A 20,927-nucleotide genomic window follows, 5' to 3' on the forward strand; every position below is an offset into this window, starting at 1 on the left:
ATTGCACTAAATTTAGTATCATTTAGTACTTTTCGTACCCATAAGTACGAATTTTCAAAACTACCTCAATTCTACACCCCACCAGTAATCTCAATTCCAAATTTCGAGATTCCAACTATATCCGTTCACCCAAATCCCCATTGTCCCAAATTTAGTACTTCTCATTAACATAAGTAAGAATTTCCAAAACTTCCCCAGTCCTACACTCCAACAGTAATATCAATTCCAAATTTCAGGAATCCAGCTCTATACGTTCACCCAAATCCAAATTGTACTAAATTTAGTACCATTTAGTACTTTTCGTACACTCAAGTTTCCAAAAACCGTTTGGTGCATATTTCTTACTCTTCATCAGTGATCCTCAGTCCAAATTTGAGGAATCAAACTCTATCCGTTCACCCAAATCGAAACTGTACCAAATTTAGTGCTATTTAGTATTTTTCGTACCCTATGTACGAATTTCCAAAACTTCCACAATACTAAACTCCACCAGTAATCTCAGTTCCAAATTTCGAGATTCCAGAGCTATCCGTTCACCCAAATACCCATTATACAAAATTTAGTTCCATTTAGTACTTTCCGTACACATAAGTACTAATTTCCAAAACCACCCTCATATCTCAATCCTACACTTCAACAGTAATATTAATTCCAAATTTCAGGTTTCCAGCTCTTTCCTTTCACCCAAATCTAAATTGTACTAAATTTAGTACCATTTAGTACTATTCGTACACATAAATACGAATTTCCAAAATTTCCCCAATCCTATGCTCCAACAATAATCTCAATTTCAAATTTCAGGATTCCAGCTCTGTCCGTTCACTCGAATCCCTATTGTACCAAATTTAGTACTTTTCGAACACATAAGTACGAATTTCCAAAACCACCCTCATATCTCAGTCCTACACTTCACAGTAATCTTAATTCCAAATTTCAGGTTTCCAGCTACATACATACGTTCACCCAAATCCAAATTGCACTAAATTTAGTACCATTTAGTACTTATCGTACCCATAAGTACGAATTTTCAAAACTACCTCAATCCTACACCCCACCAGTAATCTCAATTCCAAATTTCGAGATTCCAGCTTTTATCCGTTCACCCAAATCCCCATTGTATCAAATTTAGTACCATTTAGTACTTTTCATACACATAAGTACGAATTTCCAAAAGTTCTTCAATCCTACACTCCAACAGTAATCTCAATTCCAAATATCAGGATTCCAGCTCTATCCGTTCACCCAAATCCCTATTGTACCAAATTTAGTACTATTTAGTACTTTTCGTACACATAAGTACTAATTTCCAAAACTACCCTCATATCTCAATCCTACACTTCAACAGTAATATTAATTCCAAATTTCAGGTTTCCAGCTCTATCCGTTCATTCAAATCCAAATTGTACTAAATTTAGTACCATTTAGTACTTTTCGTACCCATAAGTACGAATTTTCAAAACTACCTCAATCCTACACCCCACCTGTAATCTCAATTCCAAATATCGAGATTCCAGCTATTATCCGTTCACCCAAATCCCCATTGTATCAAATTTAGTACCATTTAGTACTTTTCATACACATAAGCACGAATTTCCAAAACTACCCTCATATCACAATCCTACACTACAACAGTAACCTTAATTCCAAATTTCAGGTTTCCAGCTCTTTACGTTCACCCAAATCTAAATTGTACTAAATTTAGTACCATTTAATACTTTTCGTACACATGATTGGTAATTTTCCAAACCATTTCCTTTTAGAAGCACCACTTCCCAACCTTGATTTCCATACCAAATTCCTATATTCCTGGGGCCTATTATTGATTTCATTAATTAGTTATCGATTTCTTCAAATTACAGATTTTGAAATTGAATAGTTATGACTGTACATCTCCATATACGATAAAATTCTTAATTGCAAATAAATAGTGGTAGTATGCACAATTTTATTGCACTTTCATTGATTTGCAAACATTTAGTTATTCACGACATCTGTTGCAATGGAAGATAACAAATGTCTTGTCTTTCTATTATTTAGTGGTTTACGGTAAAATAAGTGCGCCTAGAAGTAAACTACAAAATTTGAAATTATGTGTGATCGTTTACGGTATCATGAAGTTATAGCATTGTTAATTTGACACATGTCTTGCAGAGGGCCAACTAAGTGCATAAGTACGTAATAATAATGAAAAATAAGGATTTTTGTTGTTGTTATTTTTTGTGGTTCCAGGACGAATTTTCTAAAACCCGGCCTTATCTCGCACATTTGCATCAACAGTTACCCACTGGTAAAATTTCAAGCTCCTAGCTTTAGCCGTTTTGGCTGGGCGTTGATGATGAGTCAGTCAGTCAGTCAATCACTTATCACCAAGCTCATTTATATATATAGATAAATAAAAAGATTTTGGTAACGATATTACCTTAGTATTTTGCAACGATCTTGCAGATGCTTACAAAAAAGCTTCGATAGCGTTCAACGATCCGATAGAAAGTAAAAATAGATGATGAGAGGTGGGGAAATGTCAAAAAACTTAACGAAACAATTATAGTTAAAATCTGCATTTTCTATGTTACAAGGATGTAATATTGTGGAGTATGCAGATTTTAACCATAATGTAGGTCACCAAAGATTGACCGTTGTAGATTAACAATAATAATGCAAAGAAACATTCTAACTTAAACAGTTGGAGTGTAGGATTTAAATATGTTTAACTATAATTGTGCGAACAGTACTAAAATATACTAAATTTGGTACCACTTCGTATTATGCGAACGGGTAGAGTCAAAACTTTGAAATTTGGAATGAGAATCAATATTGAGAAGAAGGGTTCATAAAAGGAAGTAGCTTTGGAAACGTGTACTCATGTGTACGAAAAGTACTAAATTTGGTACAATTTGGATGAACGGATAAAGCTGGAATCCTGAAATGTTGAAATAAGACTACTTTTGGGATGTAGGTTTGAGATATGGAGGTAGTTTTGGAAATGTACTAAATGTACTAAATCGTACCAAATTTAGTACAATTCGGATTTGGGTGAACGTATCCTGCGATTTGGAATTAAGGTTACGGTTGAAGTGTAGAATGGAAGTAGTTTTGAAAATCGTACTTATGGGTACAAAAAGTACTAAATGTAGTACAATTACACTTTGGTCTAACGGATAGAGATGTAAACCTGAAAGTTTGAACGATGTTTACTCTTGGAGTGTAGAATGGAAGTAGTATAGAAAATTCGTAATTATGGATACGAAAAGTACTAAATGGTACTAAATTTGGTACAATTTGGATTTGGGTGAACGGATAGAGATTGAATCCTGAATTTTGGAATAAAGATTCCGGATAGAGTATAGGATTGAGGTAGTTTTGGAAATTTGTTATAATGAATACTAAAATAACTAAATGGTACTATATTTAGTACAGTTTGGATTCGGGCGAACGGATAGACCTGGAATCCTGAAATTTAAAATAAGGTTACGGTTGAAGTGTAGAATGGAAGTAGTTATGAGTACAAAAGTACTAATTTTGGCACAATTTGGATTTGGGTGAACGGATAGAGCTGGAATGCAGAAATGTGGAATTAAGATTGCTGTTGGAGTATAGGATTGAGGTAGTCTTGGAAGTTCGTACTTATGGATACGAAAAGTACACCTGGAGTCCTGAAATTGGCAATTAAGGTACGGTTGAAGTGTAGAATGGAAATAGTTTTGAAAATCGTACTTATGGGTACAAAAAGTATTAAATGTAGTAAAATTAGACTTTGGTCTAACGGATAGAGATGTAATCCTGAAATTTTGAACGATGTTTACGAAAAGTACTAAATGGTACTAAATTTGGTACAATTTGGATTTGGGTGAACGGATAGAGATTAAATCCTGAAATTTGGAATAAGGATTGCTGATGTATAGGATTGAGAATGTTGAAACGAAATATATATGTACAAATAACAAACATTTTTTTTGTTTTTTAATTTCATGTTTTTTTTTTTTTAATTCATTTTTTCAAAAAACACTTAAAAACTAAACGATGGTGCCATTAGGGACCCCGCGATAAAATGGCCATTAGGGACCCAGCCTTATATATTACTAGCATATGCCCGCTACTTCGTTAGCGGAAAATCCCCATGTTAAGAGTATTATGAACAGTTTCGTTAAGACGATACGAATACAAATGTGTTCAAACTGCTACCTGAGTTACGTTTTGTTTATATATGAGTTATTTTTGTTTGTTTTTTGTTTTCAGTCTAACAACCATTTTCTACACCGAAAGGCGTTTGGTAGTAATTCGAACGAATTTGATTTCGGATCGTCTTAGAAATCAAATATATTATAGTCATTCATTAACCATCATTCAAAACACAAATTTGGTTTTCACTGAACACTAATTTTAAATGTAAGTTATATGCATAGGTAAGGGTACTTTACACAAAAATACATTTCGAAATGTCATATTTTATTGGTATTTTTCCCATTGATCTTTATTAAGTTTCGCATATTAGTGGAGGGTCTTTTTCCAGCTTTTTTCCTCAGATGAATCCATAAAGTTTTTTTTTTGTATTTACTTTTTGATTTTCAGGTTCCAAAAACCACAATTTTGACGTTGTCGTTAAATAAGTTGTAGAAGATCTTCAAATAAACCTTAGAAAACTTATTTTACCTAATGCCAATGCTTCATATACAACCCTTTGCCATAGACAAATTAAATGTACATATAGACAAAGGAATGCTCTAAACAATGTTCGTAACATCGAGTTTGTTGACAGAACAACTTAATTAAAACTACAATAAACACAATTCTATAAAGTTACTTTTTGACGGAATCTACATCCTCGGATAAAAATGTAAAAGAAAATCTTGCAATTTTTCTCAAAAATCTCCTTAGAAAAATATTCAATATTTTGGTTTGAGTCTGTTGACAGCACACAGCATGAGTAATCTTTTGTCTATACAATTCGTTTGTCTATGCCAGTACCATAACTTATAGTTCTCCGAAGTTTTCAGTATGTATTAAATTTTTATTTTCCAGGGTTGTAAGATGGTTGCGCCATACTTTTGGTGTCCCCTCGTAATAATACAACATAATGTTCATCTCATTAGAAAATATAACGTCATCAAAGTACTTTAAAGGGCTTGAAGTCTTCTCTGTAGAAAATTCGTTTCCCTATGTTTTACGGGGAGAGCAGTGGTTTTTCCTATCCCTTCGCGATAATGCTTTTCTGACTTTTTCACGTAACGCACATATTCCAAAATCCTTTTCAATTACAAATCAAAGGTTTGATTCTGGTTTGTGGTCTATTATTGATTTTCTAAATAATTTAGTGACGAAAAGTTATAGACTCTACATTTCTATATACCAAGAACGCCATAAAAATTGCTAATTGCAAACAAATCATGGGAATATTCACAATTTTATTGCACTTTAACTGATTTGCAAACATTTAGACCAAGGCCAAGAAATCAAGTACATACAGTTTTTGCTGTTGTTATTTCTGGCCGATTTCTGATATATACATCTATTGGTATGGTCATTAGGGACCATTTGACGACTGGGCCATATACAAATTAGAATGGTCATTAGGGAGCATTCTTATGCTGGGCCATTAGGGACCCAGCACTAAAGGATCATTAGGGAACCTTTAATTTGTATATACCCCAGAGAGTACCCAATCAAATATGGAGTACTGGGCCATCGGCATTCCAGGAAAGACCTGAACGCGGCTCGTCATCACCTTCGTATACAACTCGGGCCCCAGCAACAAACCCACACGACCAACAACATAGAAATGTGGATCAGCGAGAGGCAACCCAAGGTAGGTCTCCCTAACCCTCTCCGGAATCGCTTCTGCAGGCGTAGAGACCTGAGTCAGGTCGCTCACTCGAGCCGTCACTGTCACCGATTGTGATGGATCATACGTCGATATGATGGAGAAACGACTGTACGCAGTCCCATCTATTTGCGAGCAGGGTAGTCGCAAGTCATGTACTAAGGATGTACACACCTGACTCTGTCTAGCACACTGATCTATGATCGCTCGGACAAGGACACTGGAAGTGGGAGTAGATAAACGGACCACAACACTGGGGGAGAGAGAGATTACTCCCACTAAAGGGAGACTGCTCAATGCAACCGCATTGGAGCTTGTCGATTGAGTGACCGTTACGGACGGACAGGCATCGGACTGATGTTGCGGACGGACCTTGGGCTTTTTAGTCGGACGACGCTTGTTAGCAGGACGTTTACTGGCAGACTCGGACTGACTTTTAATGTTCTTCGGACCATCGTGGAGCAGGGTGTGGTGTTTTCCGTCACAGACGCGACAACTACTTCGGCTGCGACAATCTTTTGCCAAGTGACTGTGCGCCAGACAGCGGCTACAAAAGCCGTGCGAAATGACTACCCTGAGCCGTTTCTCCATGGTGCACTCCAAAAATTTGTCGCAGAATCGCCGTGGGTGCCTTCCATCACACAGCTTACACTTATGATAGTTTGATGGAGGTGCTTCAGTGACAGCTGAAGGTTTTGGCGGCGGATTTGAGGGAGATGCCAACGCCGGAGGGGTGGAAGCCGCGCTATTCGCCGACGTGTCCATCGCTTCTGATTCAGTGGGGCCCGATACGATGGAGGCGGTGGAAGCAGTGGAGGAGGGACCCGTAGCAGCAGAAACGGCATCAGAGGAACCCGTGGCGCGATCAATTTCAGCAATTAATTGGTCATAGTCCTTCAGTCCATCAGCGAAGAATGACATTTTGTCCATATTACTAAAGAAGAAAGCGATGTTAAAGAGATCGAAATTTATTCGGTCAAAACGACCAATTTAGTTATAGGCCGCCTTACAACGCCATTCTCGATACGAACGTCGGCGACGCGAACATGAACATCGGGGCCTGGAAATTCGTTTTCGACCCTACCTAGTTTCCACGACGTTGGAGGAAGAGTTTCGTGCCTAATCACGACGATATCATCTATTTGCAAGTCACGCTGCGGAAATTTCCATTTATACCGCATGTGAAGACTTTTTAAATACTCCTCCTTCCATCTCAAACAAAATTGATGAACCAAGGCCTGAACTTTTCGAAACCTGTTTACTATTGACAAGGGCTGTTCAGTTATTAGGGGTTCTGGAGGAGCGAGCAAAGGGGCACCGATCAAGAAGTGTCCTGGAGTCAAGGCAACGATGTCAGTAGAACTATCTGACATAGGACAAAGCGGTCGAGAATTCAGACAAGCTTCGATTCTCGCTAAGACCGTAGCCAACTCTTCGAAAGTGTAGCGGAGAGTACGAGCCTGCTTTCGAAAATGCAATTTGAAACTTTTTACTCCAACTTCCCAGAGTCCACCCATGTGTGGAGCCCCAGCTGGAATAAATTGCCACGATAGGCCTTGAACTGCATAATTAGAGGAAACAGTTCCTGAGCATTATCGAAGAAACGACCTAAAATCTCTTTCTATTTCCCTGGAAGCCCCGACAAAATTCGTACCATTGTCCGAAAATACGGACCGAGGACAACCACGACGAGAAACAAATCGATGAAATGCTGCTAGAAAGTTTGCAGTCGATAAATCTGACACTGCTTCCAAATGAATCGCTTTCGTCGAGAAACACACGAAAACGCAAACGTACCCTTTGGTAATCCTACAGGCACGACCAGTGAAGGATTTGACATCGAAAGGCCCAGCGAAATCTACACCAGTTGTAGTAAAAGGCCTATTAATTTCAGTTCGTTCGGGTGGAAGCGCAGCCATAACTTGACTTCTAGAACGCTTCTTTTCTAAAATACAAATTCTGCACCGATTAATTACCGAACGAATCAGACTTTTCAATCGAGGAACCCAATATTCAATTCTAAGAATCCTCAACATCAATTGATTTCCTCCATGAACGGAAATCTTGTGGACAAATTCTACTAAAAGTTTTACGAACTGACAATGGTAGGGCAGTATAATAGGATGCCTTTCGGTATACGCCAGAGTAGGAGAGTTTACTAATCTTCCATTCATACGAATTATACCATAATCATCCAAGTAGGGGTTAAGAGGAACCAAAGTACTCTTACTATTAAGAGGATTTCTTTCTAATAAATCCCTATATTCGTCCGCATAGTACATTTTCTGTGCGAAAATTATCAATCTAGTACGGGCGAAATTAATTTCCGACGACAGAATTGTGGTGTCGGTGTAAACAAAATTACTTCTATGTCTCGGATGAGTACGATGGAAGAATCTAAAAATGTATGAAACAACCCGAAGAGCTCTACCCAAGCAAGAGAACCTAGCAAGAAAGTCCTCAGAGCTCGTAAGGAAAGAGGCATGACTTTTTACCGATCGCTTTTCAGTATCGGTTTCAAGTGCCGACAGATCACGAATTGACCATCTCGATTTTTGATCACTAAGCCAATGTGGCCCATGCCACCAGAGAGAGGAATTGGCTAGATCAGAAGGAGCAATACCGCGACTTCCCAAATCAGCGGGATTATCCTCAGATTTAACGTGGTACCAATTGTGATTACCAACGTTTTCCTGGATACGACAAACGCGATTAGCTACAAACGTAGTCCAAGTCGAAGGAGTTTTTCGCAACCAGGAAAGAACTATAGTTGAGTCCGTCCAACAATAAACCTGACGAAACTCAATATCAATTTCCCGAACTATAGTTTTTAGAAGCTCTGAAGCCAAAACAGCACCACAGAGTTCTAAACGGGGCAAAGAAATTGATTTTATAGGGGCCACCCTAGTTTTACACGATAGTAAATGGACGAAAATATCTCCACTAGGGGACTCGATCCTAATATAAACTACCCCCGCGTATGCTTTTTCCGAGGCATCGGAAAAAACATGGAGTTCAGCCGAACAATCAGGAGTATACTGAACCCATCTAGGAATCCTGACCGAATTAACATCCGTGTAGGAATCTACAAATTTACGCCAATCGGCATCTGTGGCTGACGAAAGGGAGTCATCCCAACCAATACTGTCCAACCACACCTTTTGCATAACCATTTTAGCAACGACAATAACTGGTCCTAACCAGCCCACAGGATCAAATAATTTTGCAATAGCGGAAAGAACTTCCCGTTTAGTATACGAAGACTTTCTCGCGATTGGAGCAACCTCAAAGTAGAACGTGTCCAACTGTGCATTCCACCTTATTCCTAATGGCTTAGAACCACTAGATTCTACAAAGGACAATACTTTCTCATCTAACAAATGATCAGGAGAAATACCTTCAAGAATCGATCTATTGTTCGCTGTCCACTTCCGAAGTTCGAATTTCGCCGAAGAAAGTGCTGAAATTAACTGATCCCTAGCCGATAAAGCTGTCTCCAGGTCATGTGTTCCCGCCAACACGTCGTCAACGTACATACATTTGCGCAAAATGTGCGCTGCGAGTGGGAAATCGGTCTCGGTGTCTTCTGCCAGTTTCAATAGCGTTCGAATTGCTAAATAGGGTGCACAATTTACACCAAAAGTCACCGTATGTAATTCAAAGTCTTGAACCGGTTTCGAGGGGGAATCACGGAAGAGAATTCTCTGAAGCGAAGCATGTTTTGGATCAACGCGAATCTGCCTATACATCTGGGTAATGTCCGAATTGAAAACATATTTAAAAACACGCCACCGCAGAATCAACAAGACTAAATCAAGCTGCAAAGTGGGTCCGACATAAAGCAAGTCGTTCAGACTATTCCCGCTAGATGTTTTGAAGGAAGCGTTAAAGACTACCCGAAGTTTAGTGGTCTGTTTATCAGGGTTTATGACGGGATGGTGAGGCAAATAACAGGATAGAGTATCATTAGAGGAACTAGGCGATACTAGCCTCATGTGGTCAAGATCTAAATATTGTTGTAGGACCTCGTCATAAAAAACCTTAACGTCCGATTTTCGCAATAAAGACGATTCATTTCTAAGGTATTGCTTTAAAACGGTTTCTCGCGACCTACCCAAAAATTCCGTAGGATCTATGTCAGGTTTAATTGGCAGTGTTACTATATATCTACCGTCCGACATTCTACGCGTAGTTTTTAGATAATTATCTTCGCAAAAACGGTCTGAAGGAGACATCATATTTCGTTTTGGAGGTTCCTCTAGCTCCCAGAAACGTAAAAGAGTTTTATTAATGTTGTCTTCTTCTATCACGTCAATTTTAGTCGCGAATGTTCGAACCTCGGTCGTAGGGACAGGACCGGTAACTAACCAACCAAACACCGAATTTTGGGCCAGCAAAGTACAAGAAAGAATGGGTCTACAACCATCTAATAAAATCTTCGGATAGAGATCAGCACCTAGTTAAAGATCTACGGGCCGAGGGTCAAATAAGTTGACATCAGCAAGCCGCAAATCAGGTAGTTGTGCTCTTAAATCCGAGCTGACAGTAAACGAGGGAATATTACCCGAAATCAAAGGCAAAACTAAAGCTGTCGTTTCCAAAATAAGACGGCTATCAAGAGGACTTCCAATTTTCAACGAACAAATTTTTCGAGAAGTGGCCGAAACAGTACAATTCACACCCGAAATAGAAGCAGTAGTGGAATGCACCGGAAGTTTTAAACGATTCTGAAGTCGCTCAGACAAGAATGACGACTCAGATGCAGGATCTTTAAGCGCCCTAGCCGAATAGGAAACACCATGATGAACAATATTAACCATGGCTGTTCCTAGCAAGACTGATTTGTTTTGTGCTACGTGAAATGACTGACGAGGCAGACATCCAGCCGAGGTGGATGGTAAAGGTTGCTCAGATTAGGAAGAGGGATTGCCCGAACTATTGCTTGTCGCGACTGTTTTACCCGGAGCAGAAGTATTTGACTGGGTATCTAGGCGATGTAATAAAGTGTGATGAGGTTGATTACATTTGGAACAACGACGACTACTATCACACTTTTTTACTCCATGACCTCTACGTAGACAATTCACACACAATTGGAACCGTTTAACTATTTTATACCGTTCCGTAGAGGACTGATTTTGGAATCGCTGACATTCAAATAATCTATGAGCTTTATTTGGACAAAGCACACAACCAGATTTTCTCGACGATTTAGGATCGTTGGAAACACGAGAAGGTTGAGAGGGTGCCGAGGAATCTGCATTAGTATAATGCGATTGCACTTTTTTAGTTGTGCGCTTTGCGTCATATCCGCGCATGTCGTGAAGACACATGAGCGTTTGGATCCGCTCCGACAAAAACGCATCTAAATCTTTCCATGATGACAAGGAAGATTTATTTTTCACACTTTGTTCCCATAAGGTTTGTGTGAACTTAGGAAGCCGTTGCAGGCACATAAATACTATGATCGGATCCCAATTATCCGTCGAAATATCATAAATGGACATTGCCGACAGGCATCCATTTATGCCGCGTTGTAGCGATTTCAAATTCGAACAAGTTTCACTATCGAGTACCGGAAGAGAGAAAAGGATTTTCAATTGATTGTGTACTATAATACGAGGATTGTCGTAAGTGTCCTTCAAAGATTTCCACGCAAGAACAAAACTACTATTAGTTAATGGAAATTTGGAAACTATCTCACGAGCCTCTCCACTAGTCTTCCGAACCAAATAACATAAGCGTTCGACAGCGCTAAGTCGAGAAGATTTAATATAAATGGCTGTAAATAAGTCGCGGAACGTGGGCCAAGAATGAAAATCGCCTTCAAAAATATCCACATCACACGGTGGAAGTGCTAGGTTATGAACGCTATCACTGGGAATATCATCTAAACCAAGACTCCTAAAAGACAAAGTATTAGGAGGATCAACTTGGGTTCCCACTTCACGTGAAGCCTGAGTAGAAGTACTAAGATTACCTCTCGCTTCTAGTGGACTAGCAACCGATTGTTGCGCTAAAGAGGCAACCGAATCGTTCATTGTCGAGTTCAACGAATGTCTATGCGACCTTTTAAGTTTACCTATCTGACTTCGTATAGCAGACAAACATCTCAAGTAAGTCTGATAAGCTACATCATACTTATTGTCAACCGATTCAATATCCTCCTTTTTCATATCACCGGAAGACATCACAAAATCAAGACACTTTTCAAACATCTCCTGTGTCTTTACCCATAACTTTTGAATTTCTTCTTTACGGACTTCTAACCCATATTCGTCTATCTCTTCAGGCTTAAGAGCACTGTAATGAGACTCGAATGTTACTATAGCGTCCGATGATCTGATAAAAAGATACAATGGAGTGACTGACATTTTGAATTATCAAATAAAAAATTCAACTAAAGTCCAAAAAAATCACTCAAAAGAAAGTTAAAAGCGAAAGAAGCACAAAAATCGCTAAACTGCCAAAAATATTTTGAAATTCGTACTGAATTTCCAAAAATCAACTTCAAAACTCACTATAGAAAATATACCCGAAAATGAAATAAAATCTCGAAACAGGAAACAATTTTCACTAGAAAGCGGTTTAGAAATACTCAATTAGTATCTAAACGCACGAGCTTTCAAAAATTCCACCAAAGGAATACAGAAACTATCAAAAAATCCAAGAAGTTTTTGCCAAAAAACTGAAAAACCACAAAAAAATCGAAAATTTTCAAGGAAAAAACTGAAAAAGATTGATTGAAATTCCAAAGAAATCGAATGAAAACTCAAAGAATCGAAAAACAATCAAAAAATATCGAATAGAAATCAAAAATATATAAAAATGGTCGAAAATGGTATATATAATATCAAAAATATATATAAAAATCAAAAAATATTTATATATAAATTTCAAATATTCAAATATATTCTTCTCAAATTGTAAAAACCGTAATTTCACGTACCGAAATCGTACAAAATTCAAAATATTTACAAAAAAATATTATTTTCAACCGAAAATACCGAGATTTTATGATTTAATTTGCGAAAATACCTCAATTAGGCTCACTACTACCGATTGTAGGGTGAATGTGGACCAAAAAACCACAAAAGCAAATTAAATCAAAATTAAAATACTCGAAAATTTTAATAAAAATAATTGATTTTTTTACAAAACGGTCAAAAAATCACTTTATTTATTAAAAAGTCGAATTCACCGAGTGTAGGGTGTACACGATTTTTTTAATTTCAAAAAATATTCGAACAACACTCCCGTATCACAATCAAAAATATTTACCAAAAATATTTCAATATATTAAATTATTTTATTTGCGTGTACTAAATATGTTTTCCCAAAAAATGTTTGCTGGGATACCACTACTTAACGAAAAAGAAAAAAGAGAGGACAAAAACACCGCACAGCTGGTATGGGGGTATACAGTGTGTGTGTATCAACTAGCAAGCAAACAGGCAAACGACCAAGCGACTGACCGACCGACTGACTCAACGATATGAGTGTACGTATGTATGTTTATTAGCGTATGTACGTATAAACGAATGTATGCTGTTCACTTGCTAATAACCAAACAAACGTAAAGGGATTTTTATGCAAATTATGTGGGGAATAAAAAAATGCAATTGTGCCACAATTAATGTATCAAAATTTGTGGTTCTTTTTGAAATAATTTTAATGCACTTATTAACAATTATTTATATTTAATTTTGAGCACTATTCCACCACAATTAATAGGAAAAAATTAAATATTTTTGCGATAAAAAATAACAAAAAAAAATAAATGTCACTTATCCCTTTTTGTTTGTTTGGAACTTTTTTTTCTTTTTCACTTGTAACTATGTAATAGTGGTAAAGGCACACGAAAAATCGATTGATACGGGAGGGGGGATGCGCGACGCGTTGTAAGACGGCCAAACAGCGATCACGACACAAAGAATTGTTGTTATTTTCCACTTTTATTTTTCGATATTCTCACTTAAAACACTTTACGTACCTGTTTTGTTGATGAGATTATGGGTGAAAAATGGATTGATGGATGGAGATATGGATGGATGGACTGTAGGATGGACTTTTGTTGTGTTGTTTGCTGTGAAGGGAAACAAGCAAACCAATTAGAAATGGTACCAACAACAACACCGACTCAATCGCGGCTCGAAGTGACCAATGTTTACGTCGATGTAAATAAAAGAAAAAAAATGAGAGAGAAATAAAAGGCAGTTTTTTTCGTATTGATGATATTTGACTAGGAGTCAAATGAGCTTTATTTATTGAATAAATAAAAGAGGGTTGTGGTAACGATATTACCTGTAATTTGCAACGATCTTGCAGATGCTTACAATAAAGCTTCGATAGCGTTCAACGATCCGATAGAAAGTAAAAATAGATGATGAGAGGTGGGGAAATGTCAAAAAACTTAACGAAACAATTATAGTTAAAATCTGCATTTTCTATGTTACAAGGATGTAATATTGTGGAGTATGCAGATTTTAACCATAATGTAGGTCACCAAAGATTGACCGTTGTAGATTAACAATAATAATGCAAAGAAACATTCTAACTTAAACAGTTGGAGTGTAGGATTTAAATATGTTTAACTATAATTGTGCGAACAGTACTAAAATATACTAAATTTGGTACCACTTCGTATTATGCGAACGGGTAGAGTCAAAACTTTGAAATTTGGAATGAGAATCAATATTGAGAAGAAGGGTTCATAAAAGGAAGTAGCTTTGGAAACGTGTACTCATGTGTACGAAAAGTACTAAATTTGGTACAATTTGGATGAACGGATAAAGCTGGAATCCTGAAATGTTGAAATAAGACTACTTTTGGGATGTAGGTTTGAGATATGGAGGTAGTTTTGGAAATGTACTAAATGTACTAAATCGTACCAAATTTAGTACAATTCGGATTTGGGTGAACGTATCCTGCGATTTGGAATTAAGGTTACGGTTGAAGTGTAGAATGGAAGTAGTTTTGAAAATCGTACTTATGGGTACAAAAAGTACTAAATGTAGTATAGAGATAGAGATGTAAACCTGAAAGTTTGAACGATCTTTACTCTTGGAGTGTAGAATGGAAGTAGTATGGAAAATTCGTAATTATGGATACGAAAAGTACTAAATGGTACTAAATTTGGTACAATTTGGATTTGGGTGAACGGATAGAGATTGAATCCTGAATTTTGGAATAAAGATTCCGGATAGAGTATAGGATTGAGGTAGTTTTGGAAATTTGTTATAATGAATACTAAAATAACTAAATGGTACTATATTTAGTACAGTTTGGATTCGGGCGAACGGATAGACCTGGAATCCTGAAATTTAAAATAAGGTTACGGTTGAAGTGTAGAATGGAAGTAGTTATGAGTACAAAAGTACTAATTTTGGCACAATTTGGATTTGGGTGAACGGATAGAGCTGGAATGCAGAAATGTGGAATTAAGATTGCTGTTGGAGTATAGGATTGAGGTAGTCTTGGAAATTCGTACTTATGGATACGAAAAGTACACCTGGAGTCCTGAAATTGGCAATTAAGGTACGGTTGAAGTGTAGAATGGAAATAGTTTTGAAAATCGTACTTATGGGTACAAAAAGTATTAAATGTAGTAAAATTAGACTTTGGTCTAACGGATAGAGATGTAATCCTGAAATTTTGAACGATGTTTACGAAAAGTACTAAATGGTACTAAATTTGGTACAATTTGGATTTGGGTGAACGGATAGAGATTAAATCCTGAAATTTGGAATAAGGATTGCTGATGTATAGGAAAAGTACTAAATTTGGTACAATTTGGATTTGAGTGAACGAATAAAGCAGACATGCTGAAAATTGGAATAAAAATTGCTGTTGGAGTATAGGATTGAGGTAGTTTTGGAAATTTGTACTCATAAGTACGAAAAGTACTAAATTTGGTACAATTCGGATTTGATTGAACGGATAGAGCTAGAAAGCTGCAATTTAAATTGAAGTTTCTTTTGTAGTGCAGGATTGAGTTAGTTTTAGAAATTTGTACTTATGTGTTCAAAAATACTAAATGGTACTAAATTTGGTACAATTTTGAATGGTTGAACGGATTTCTGTTCATGTGTAGAGTTGAGGTAATTTTGAAATTTCGGACTTATGGGTACGAAGAGTACGTAATGTTACTACATTTGGTACAATTACAATTTTGGTGGACGGATATAACTGGAATCGTGAAATTTAGATTAGTGTGTAGGATTGAGATATAGAGGTAGTTTTGGAAATGCATACTTATGTGTTCAGGAAGTGTTAAGTGGAACAAAAATTTTTAACTTTTTGATATTTGTTAAAATATAAAACTAAATTTCTTAATTTTAGTATTAGGATCCCTGTTGGTGTGTAGAATGGGGATGAGGAAGAAATCTCGGAAATTAATGCTTATGCTGTAATAAATTTGACATCGGGTGGTACTCAATTTTGTAGAAATACGTTCCACAAATACAAGAAAAGTACTAAAACAAGAAAAGTTCTAAATTTGGTATTTGGGGGCTGAGTTCGAATTCAAAAACTAGAGCCACTGTTGGTGTGAGGGGGTAATTTAGTAGGTGAACAGCTAGAGCTGGCAATGAGAATCACGGTTGGTGTATAGCCCTTATATACGGAGTAATTTTTGAAGTTTATACCCAAGTGTACGAAAAGTAGCATTTTTGGTACCATTTTGATATTCTGTAGTTTGGTACGAAGGTCTCTGTGCACTGAGCTGTGGAGGTGGTATTGGTGGTACCTCCTATAAGGCTACCATAAGTATTAAATTTGGTCTTGGATGTAGGATTAAAGCCGAAATCATATAATTTGGAATGCTAATATTAGTGTACGCATAGCACCCAAGGGTAATATACAATAAATGTTTTAGAATTACTAAATTTTACTACACATTGGAACACCGATATGAATGAAGTGGTAAATCCAGCGTTAAGAAATTTGTTTTACGAGTCACTGTTGGGTTTAGATCACAATGGTTATAAAAATTCGCACATTAAATATGTATATGGCATGTTTCTACATGTAATGAAATAGGCATAGGGCGAACAAGTAGGGATAAAACTGTAAAATTTTAGATGGGGCCGTGGGTTAGAAAAATTGTATTGAATATTGTATTTTATTGTGTTTTTATTCTGAACGCATTAGAAAGTTAATTTGGAAACATAGACCTATGCGACAATTTTTTTGCACCCTTCGCTGCTGATTTGCAGGGGTGAGATGGACCGATTTTAGGTAGTAGTACAACAAAACAATCAGTGTTCACCATTTCGGTATTAAGTATTGTTTGTTGTTGTTCTTATTTCCTTTCCGCAAACGAAGTGGCGGGCACTTTGCTAGTATATATATATAGTTTGTGGGTCTACAATGATTATTTCGAGTCATGGGCGTATGGGCAGGGGGGGCAGCTGCCAACCCTCCCCCCCCCCTAGAGCAGTCAAAGAAGTTTGAAAATTTATAAAAAAAACTGTTTGTTTTTTTTTTAATTTAATAACGGCAAATGGACGACTAATATCTTTCGAATAAGCTATATTTTTTTACAAGCGGTTAACAAATGTTTGCGATATAGTCGTAGAAGTGTAAAAACGCATTAAAAATAGGAAAATGCTTTTCCTAAGCTGCTTAGAAGATACCACACATAATTTATTATTTGAAAGTAAGTAAACTTTGAATTCTTTGGAAAAATACAATTTTTATTAATTTAAAACTTCTCTACAAGTGGTGTCTTAGACACGCCGTTCGGACTCAGCGATAAACAGTAGGTCGCATATTTGATTCCGATTGAAATAAATATTACCTAAACACATCAAATTGTTAATATCCAGTACATTTTTAGCCAATTTACAGCGGTAATATGTCAAGTAAAGTCGAAAAATTTAAAAGCATTCGCAGCTTATGAGTGGAATTATCTTTTATATATATAAATGAGCTTGGTGATAAGTGACTGACTGACTGACTCATCATCAACGCCCAGCCAAAACGGCTAAAGCTAGGAGCTTGAAATTTTACCAGTGGGTCACTGTTGATGCAAATGTGCGAGATAAGGCCGGGTTTTAGAAAATTCGTGCTGGAACCATAGAAAATAACAACAAAAAAATCCTTATTTTTCATTATTATTACGTACTTATTTACTTAGTTGGCCCTCTGCAAGACATGTGTCAAATTAACAATGCTATAACTTCTTTATACCGTAAGAAATCACACATAATTTCAGATTTTGTAGTTTACTTCTAGGCGCACTTATTTTATCGTAAACCACTGAATAATAGAAAGACAAGACATTTGTTATCTTCCAGTGCAACAGATGTCGCAGTTGGTGATAATGGTATAAACATCAATAAAAAGATTTTCATTCGTTAAAATCCAATTAGAAAAAATGGACCTGACTTTTTGGTAATAACTGAATGTTTGCAAATCAATGAAAGTGCAATAAAATTGTGCATATTACCACGATTTATTTGCAATTAAGAATTTTATCGTATATGGAGATGTACAGTCATAACTATTCAATTTCAAAATCTGTAATTTGAAGAAATCGCTAAATAATTAATGAAATCAATAATAGGCCCAGAGACAAAGATTGGTTCTGTAATTGAAAACGATTTTGGAGTATGTGTGTTACGTGAAAAAGGCAGAAAAGTATTACATAACAAGTATTCATCACGAAGGGTTAGGAAAAAGTTCTCTCCCCTCAAAATATAAAGGAACGAATCAGATTTGCTACTAAGAAGATTTCAAGCCCGTTAAAGTACTTTGATGACGTTATATTTTCTGATGAGATGAAAATTATGTTGCACTATTACGACGGAACCCAAAAAATATGGCGCAACCCTCTCACAGCCCTGGAAAATAAAAATGCAATACATACTGTAAAGTTCGGAGAACTGTAAGTTATGGTATGGGTATAGAAAGAGGATTACTCATATTGACTGCTGTCAACAGACTCAAACCAAAATACTCAACATTTTTCGAAGTCGATTTTTGAATTCCAAGTTTTTCTTTTACATCTGAGGATGTCGATTCCGTCAAAAACTAACCCCATACAGTTTTTGTTAGAACAAGATGTTTTTAAATTGTGTTTTTACTTGAGTTGTTCGGTAGACGAACTCGATGTTAAAAAATGAAGGATTACTCCTACGATTTGTTCCTAGGTTTTACCATTTTTGAGATATAGAAGTTCAGCTCACAGTTTTAGGTTTTCGCGAGTTTGCTTGAAAACGGCAAGTATTGTCAAAATGGGAATAAAAAATTTGAAAAGCTGTGAAAATTTCGTAATTTTTTCCTGGGTTGTACCATTCTTGCGATATATAAGTAAAAGTAGAGAAATTGCAGTCATGACATTGTTTCATATGGAGACGATGCAGTCAGTGAATTTGCCTAATCTGAACATCAATATCTCAAAAATGGTAAAACCTACGATAATATCATAAAATACAATTTTTTAGACAACTTTGCACTGCTACAACATTTTATTCCATTTTGATAGGGCGCGAAAACCTAAAAACCCCCAAAAAATGTGAACTTTGACCGTGATTTATTTAAAAAGCGCTCAGGCGATTTTTTTATTCCCTGGTGTAAGCTCCTTTCATTTAATGTTGGTTCAAGAGCACCGTATCACGTTATATGCTGTTAACCGATCCAAACCAAAATACTCAAAGTTTTTCGAAGGCGGATATATATAAAAAAAAATTGCGATATATAAGTTAAAGTAGGGAAATTGCAGTCCTGACATTGTTTCATATGGAGACGATGCAGTCAGTGAATTGTTCCAATCTGAACATCTATATCTTAAAAATGGTAAAACCTACAAAAATATCATAAAGGACAATTTTGCAGAGAATTTTCGATGCTACAACATTTTCTTTATTCCATTTTGATAGGGCGTGAAAACCTAAAAACCCCCAAAAAATGTGAACTTTGACCGTGATTTATTTAAAAAGCGCTCAGGCGATTTTTTTTATTCCCAGGTGTAAGCTCCTTTCATTTAATGTTGCTTCAAGAGCACCGCATCATGTTATATGCTGTTAACCGACCCAAACAAAAATACTCAACGTTTTTCGAAGGCGATTTAAAAAAAATGCAATATTTTCATTTATACATTTATCTGAGGATGTAGATTTCTTGAGGAGCTTGAAATTTTACCAGTGGGTCACTGTTGATGCAAATGTGCGAGATAAGGCCAGGTTTTAGAAAATTCGTCCTGGAACCACAAAAATAACAACAACAAAAATCCTTATTTTTCATTATTATTACGTACTTATTCACTTAGTTGGCCCTCTGCGAGACATGTGTCAAATTAACAATGCTATAACTTCTTGACATAATTTCAAATTTTGTAGTTTACTTCTAGGCGCACTTATTTTATCGTAAACCACTAAATAATAGAAAGACAAAGACAAACCGATTCTGATTTTGTTTTCACATAACAGGTGTCGCACAACAGATTTTCATTCGTTAAAGTCCAGTTAGAAAAAATGATTACAAACGATGCATTTGTAAAAATTTTGATTTTCAATTTAAAATTAAAACAAAAATTCTTTCAATAAATAATGTTGGTAGGAAAAAGTTCTCTCTCCGCAAAATGTAAAGGAACGAATCAGAATTGCTACTAAGAAGATTTCAAGCCCGTTAAAGTACTTTGATGACGTTATATTTTCTGATGAGATGAAAATTATGTTGCACTATTACGACGGAACCCAAAAAATATGGCGCAACCCTCTCACAGCTCTGGAAAATAAAAATGCAATACATATTGTAAAGTTCGGAGAACTGTAAGTTATGGTAAGGGCATAGACAAATGAAGTGTATAGACAAAGGATTACTCATGTTGAGTGCTGTCAACAGACTCAAACCAAAATACTCAACATTTTTCGAAGTCGATTTTTGAGAAAAATTGCAAGATTTTCTTTTACATCTGAGGATGTCGATTCCGTCAAAAACTAACCCCATACAGTTTTTGTTAGAAGAAGATGTTTTAAAAATTGTGTTTTTAATTGAGTTGTTCTGTTTGCAATTAAGAATTATTATGGCGTTCTTGGTATATAGAAATGTAGAGTCTATAACTTTTCGTCACTAAATAATTTAGGAAATCAATAATAGACCACAA

General features: G+C 36.3%; 1 protein-coding gene across 1 annotated transcript; it reads right to left on the minus strand.

Annotated features, from left to right (window-relative positions):
• Positions 1 to 7,307: 7,307 nt before the first annotated feature.
• Positions 7,308 to 9,567, minus strand: LOC141388098 (uncharacterized). Its single transcript, XM_073958144.1, has 2 exons — positions 8,791 to 9,567; positions 7,308 to 7,379 (listed from the first exon to the last, which is right to left on the minus strand). Exons 1-2 carry the CDS (start codon positions 9,565 to 9,567, stop codon positions 7,308 to 7,310), a joined length of 849 nt encoding a protein of 282 aa, XP_073814245.1.
• Between the last annotated feature and the right edge of the window lie 11,360 nt (positions 9,568 to 20,927).

Source organism: Musca autumnalis, unplaced genomic scaffold, assembly GCF_047663935.1.
Source record: "Musca autumnalis isolate F117 unplaced genomic scaffold, ASM4766393v1 scaffold_53, whole genome shotgun sequence".
NCBI lineage: Eukaryota > Metazoa > Arthropoda > Insecta > Diptera > Muscidae > Musca > Musca autumnalis.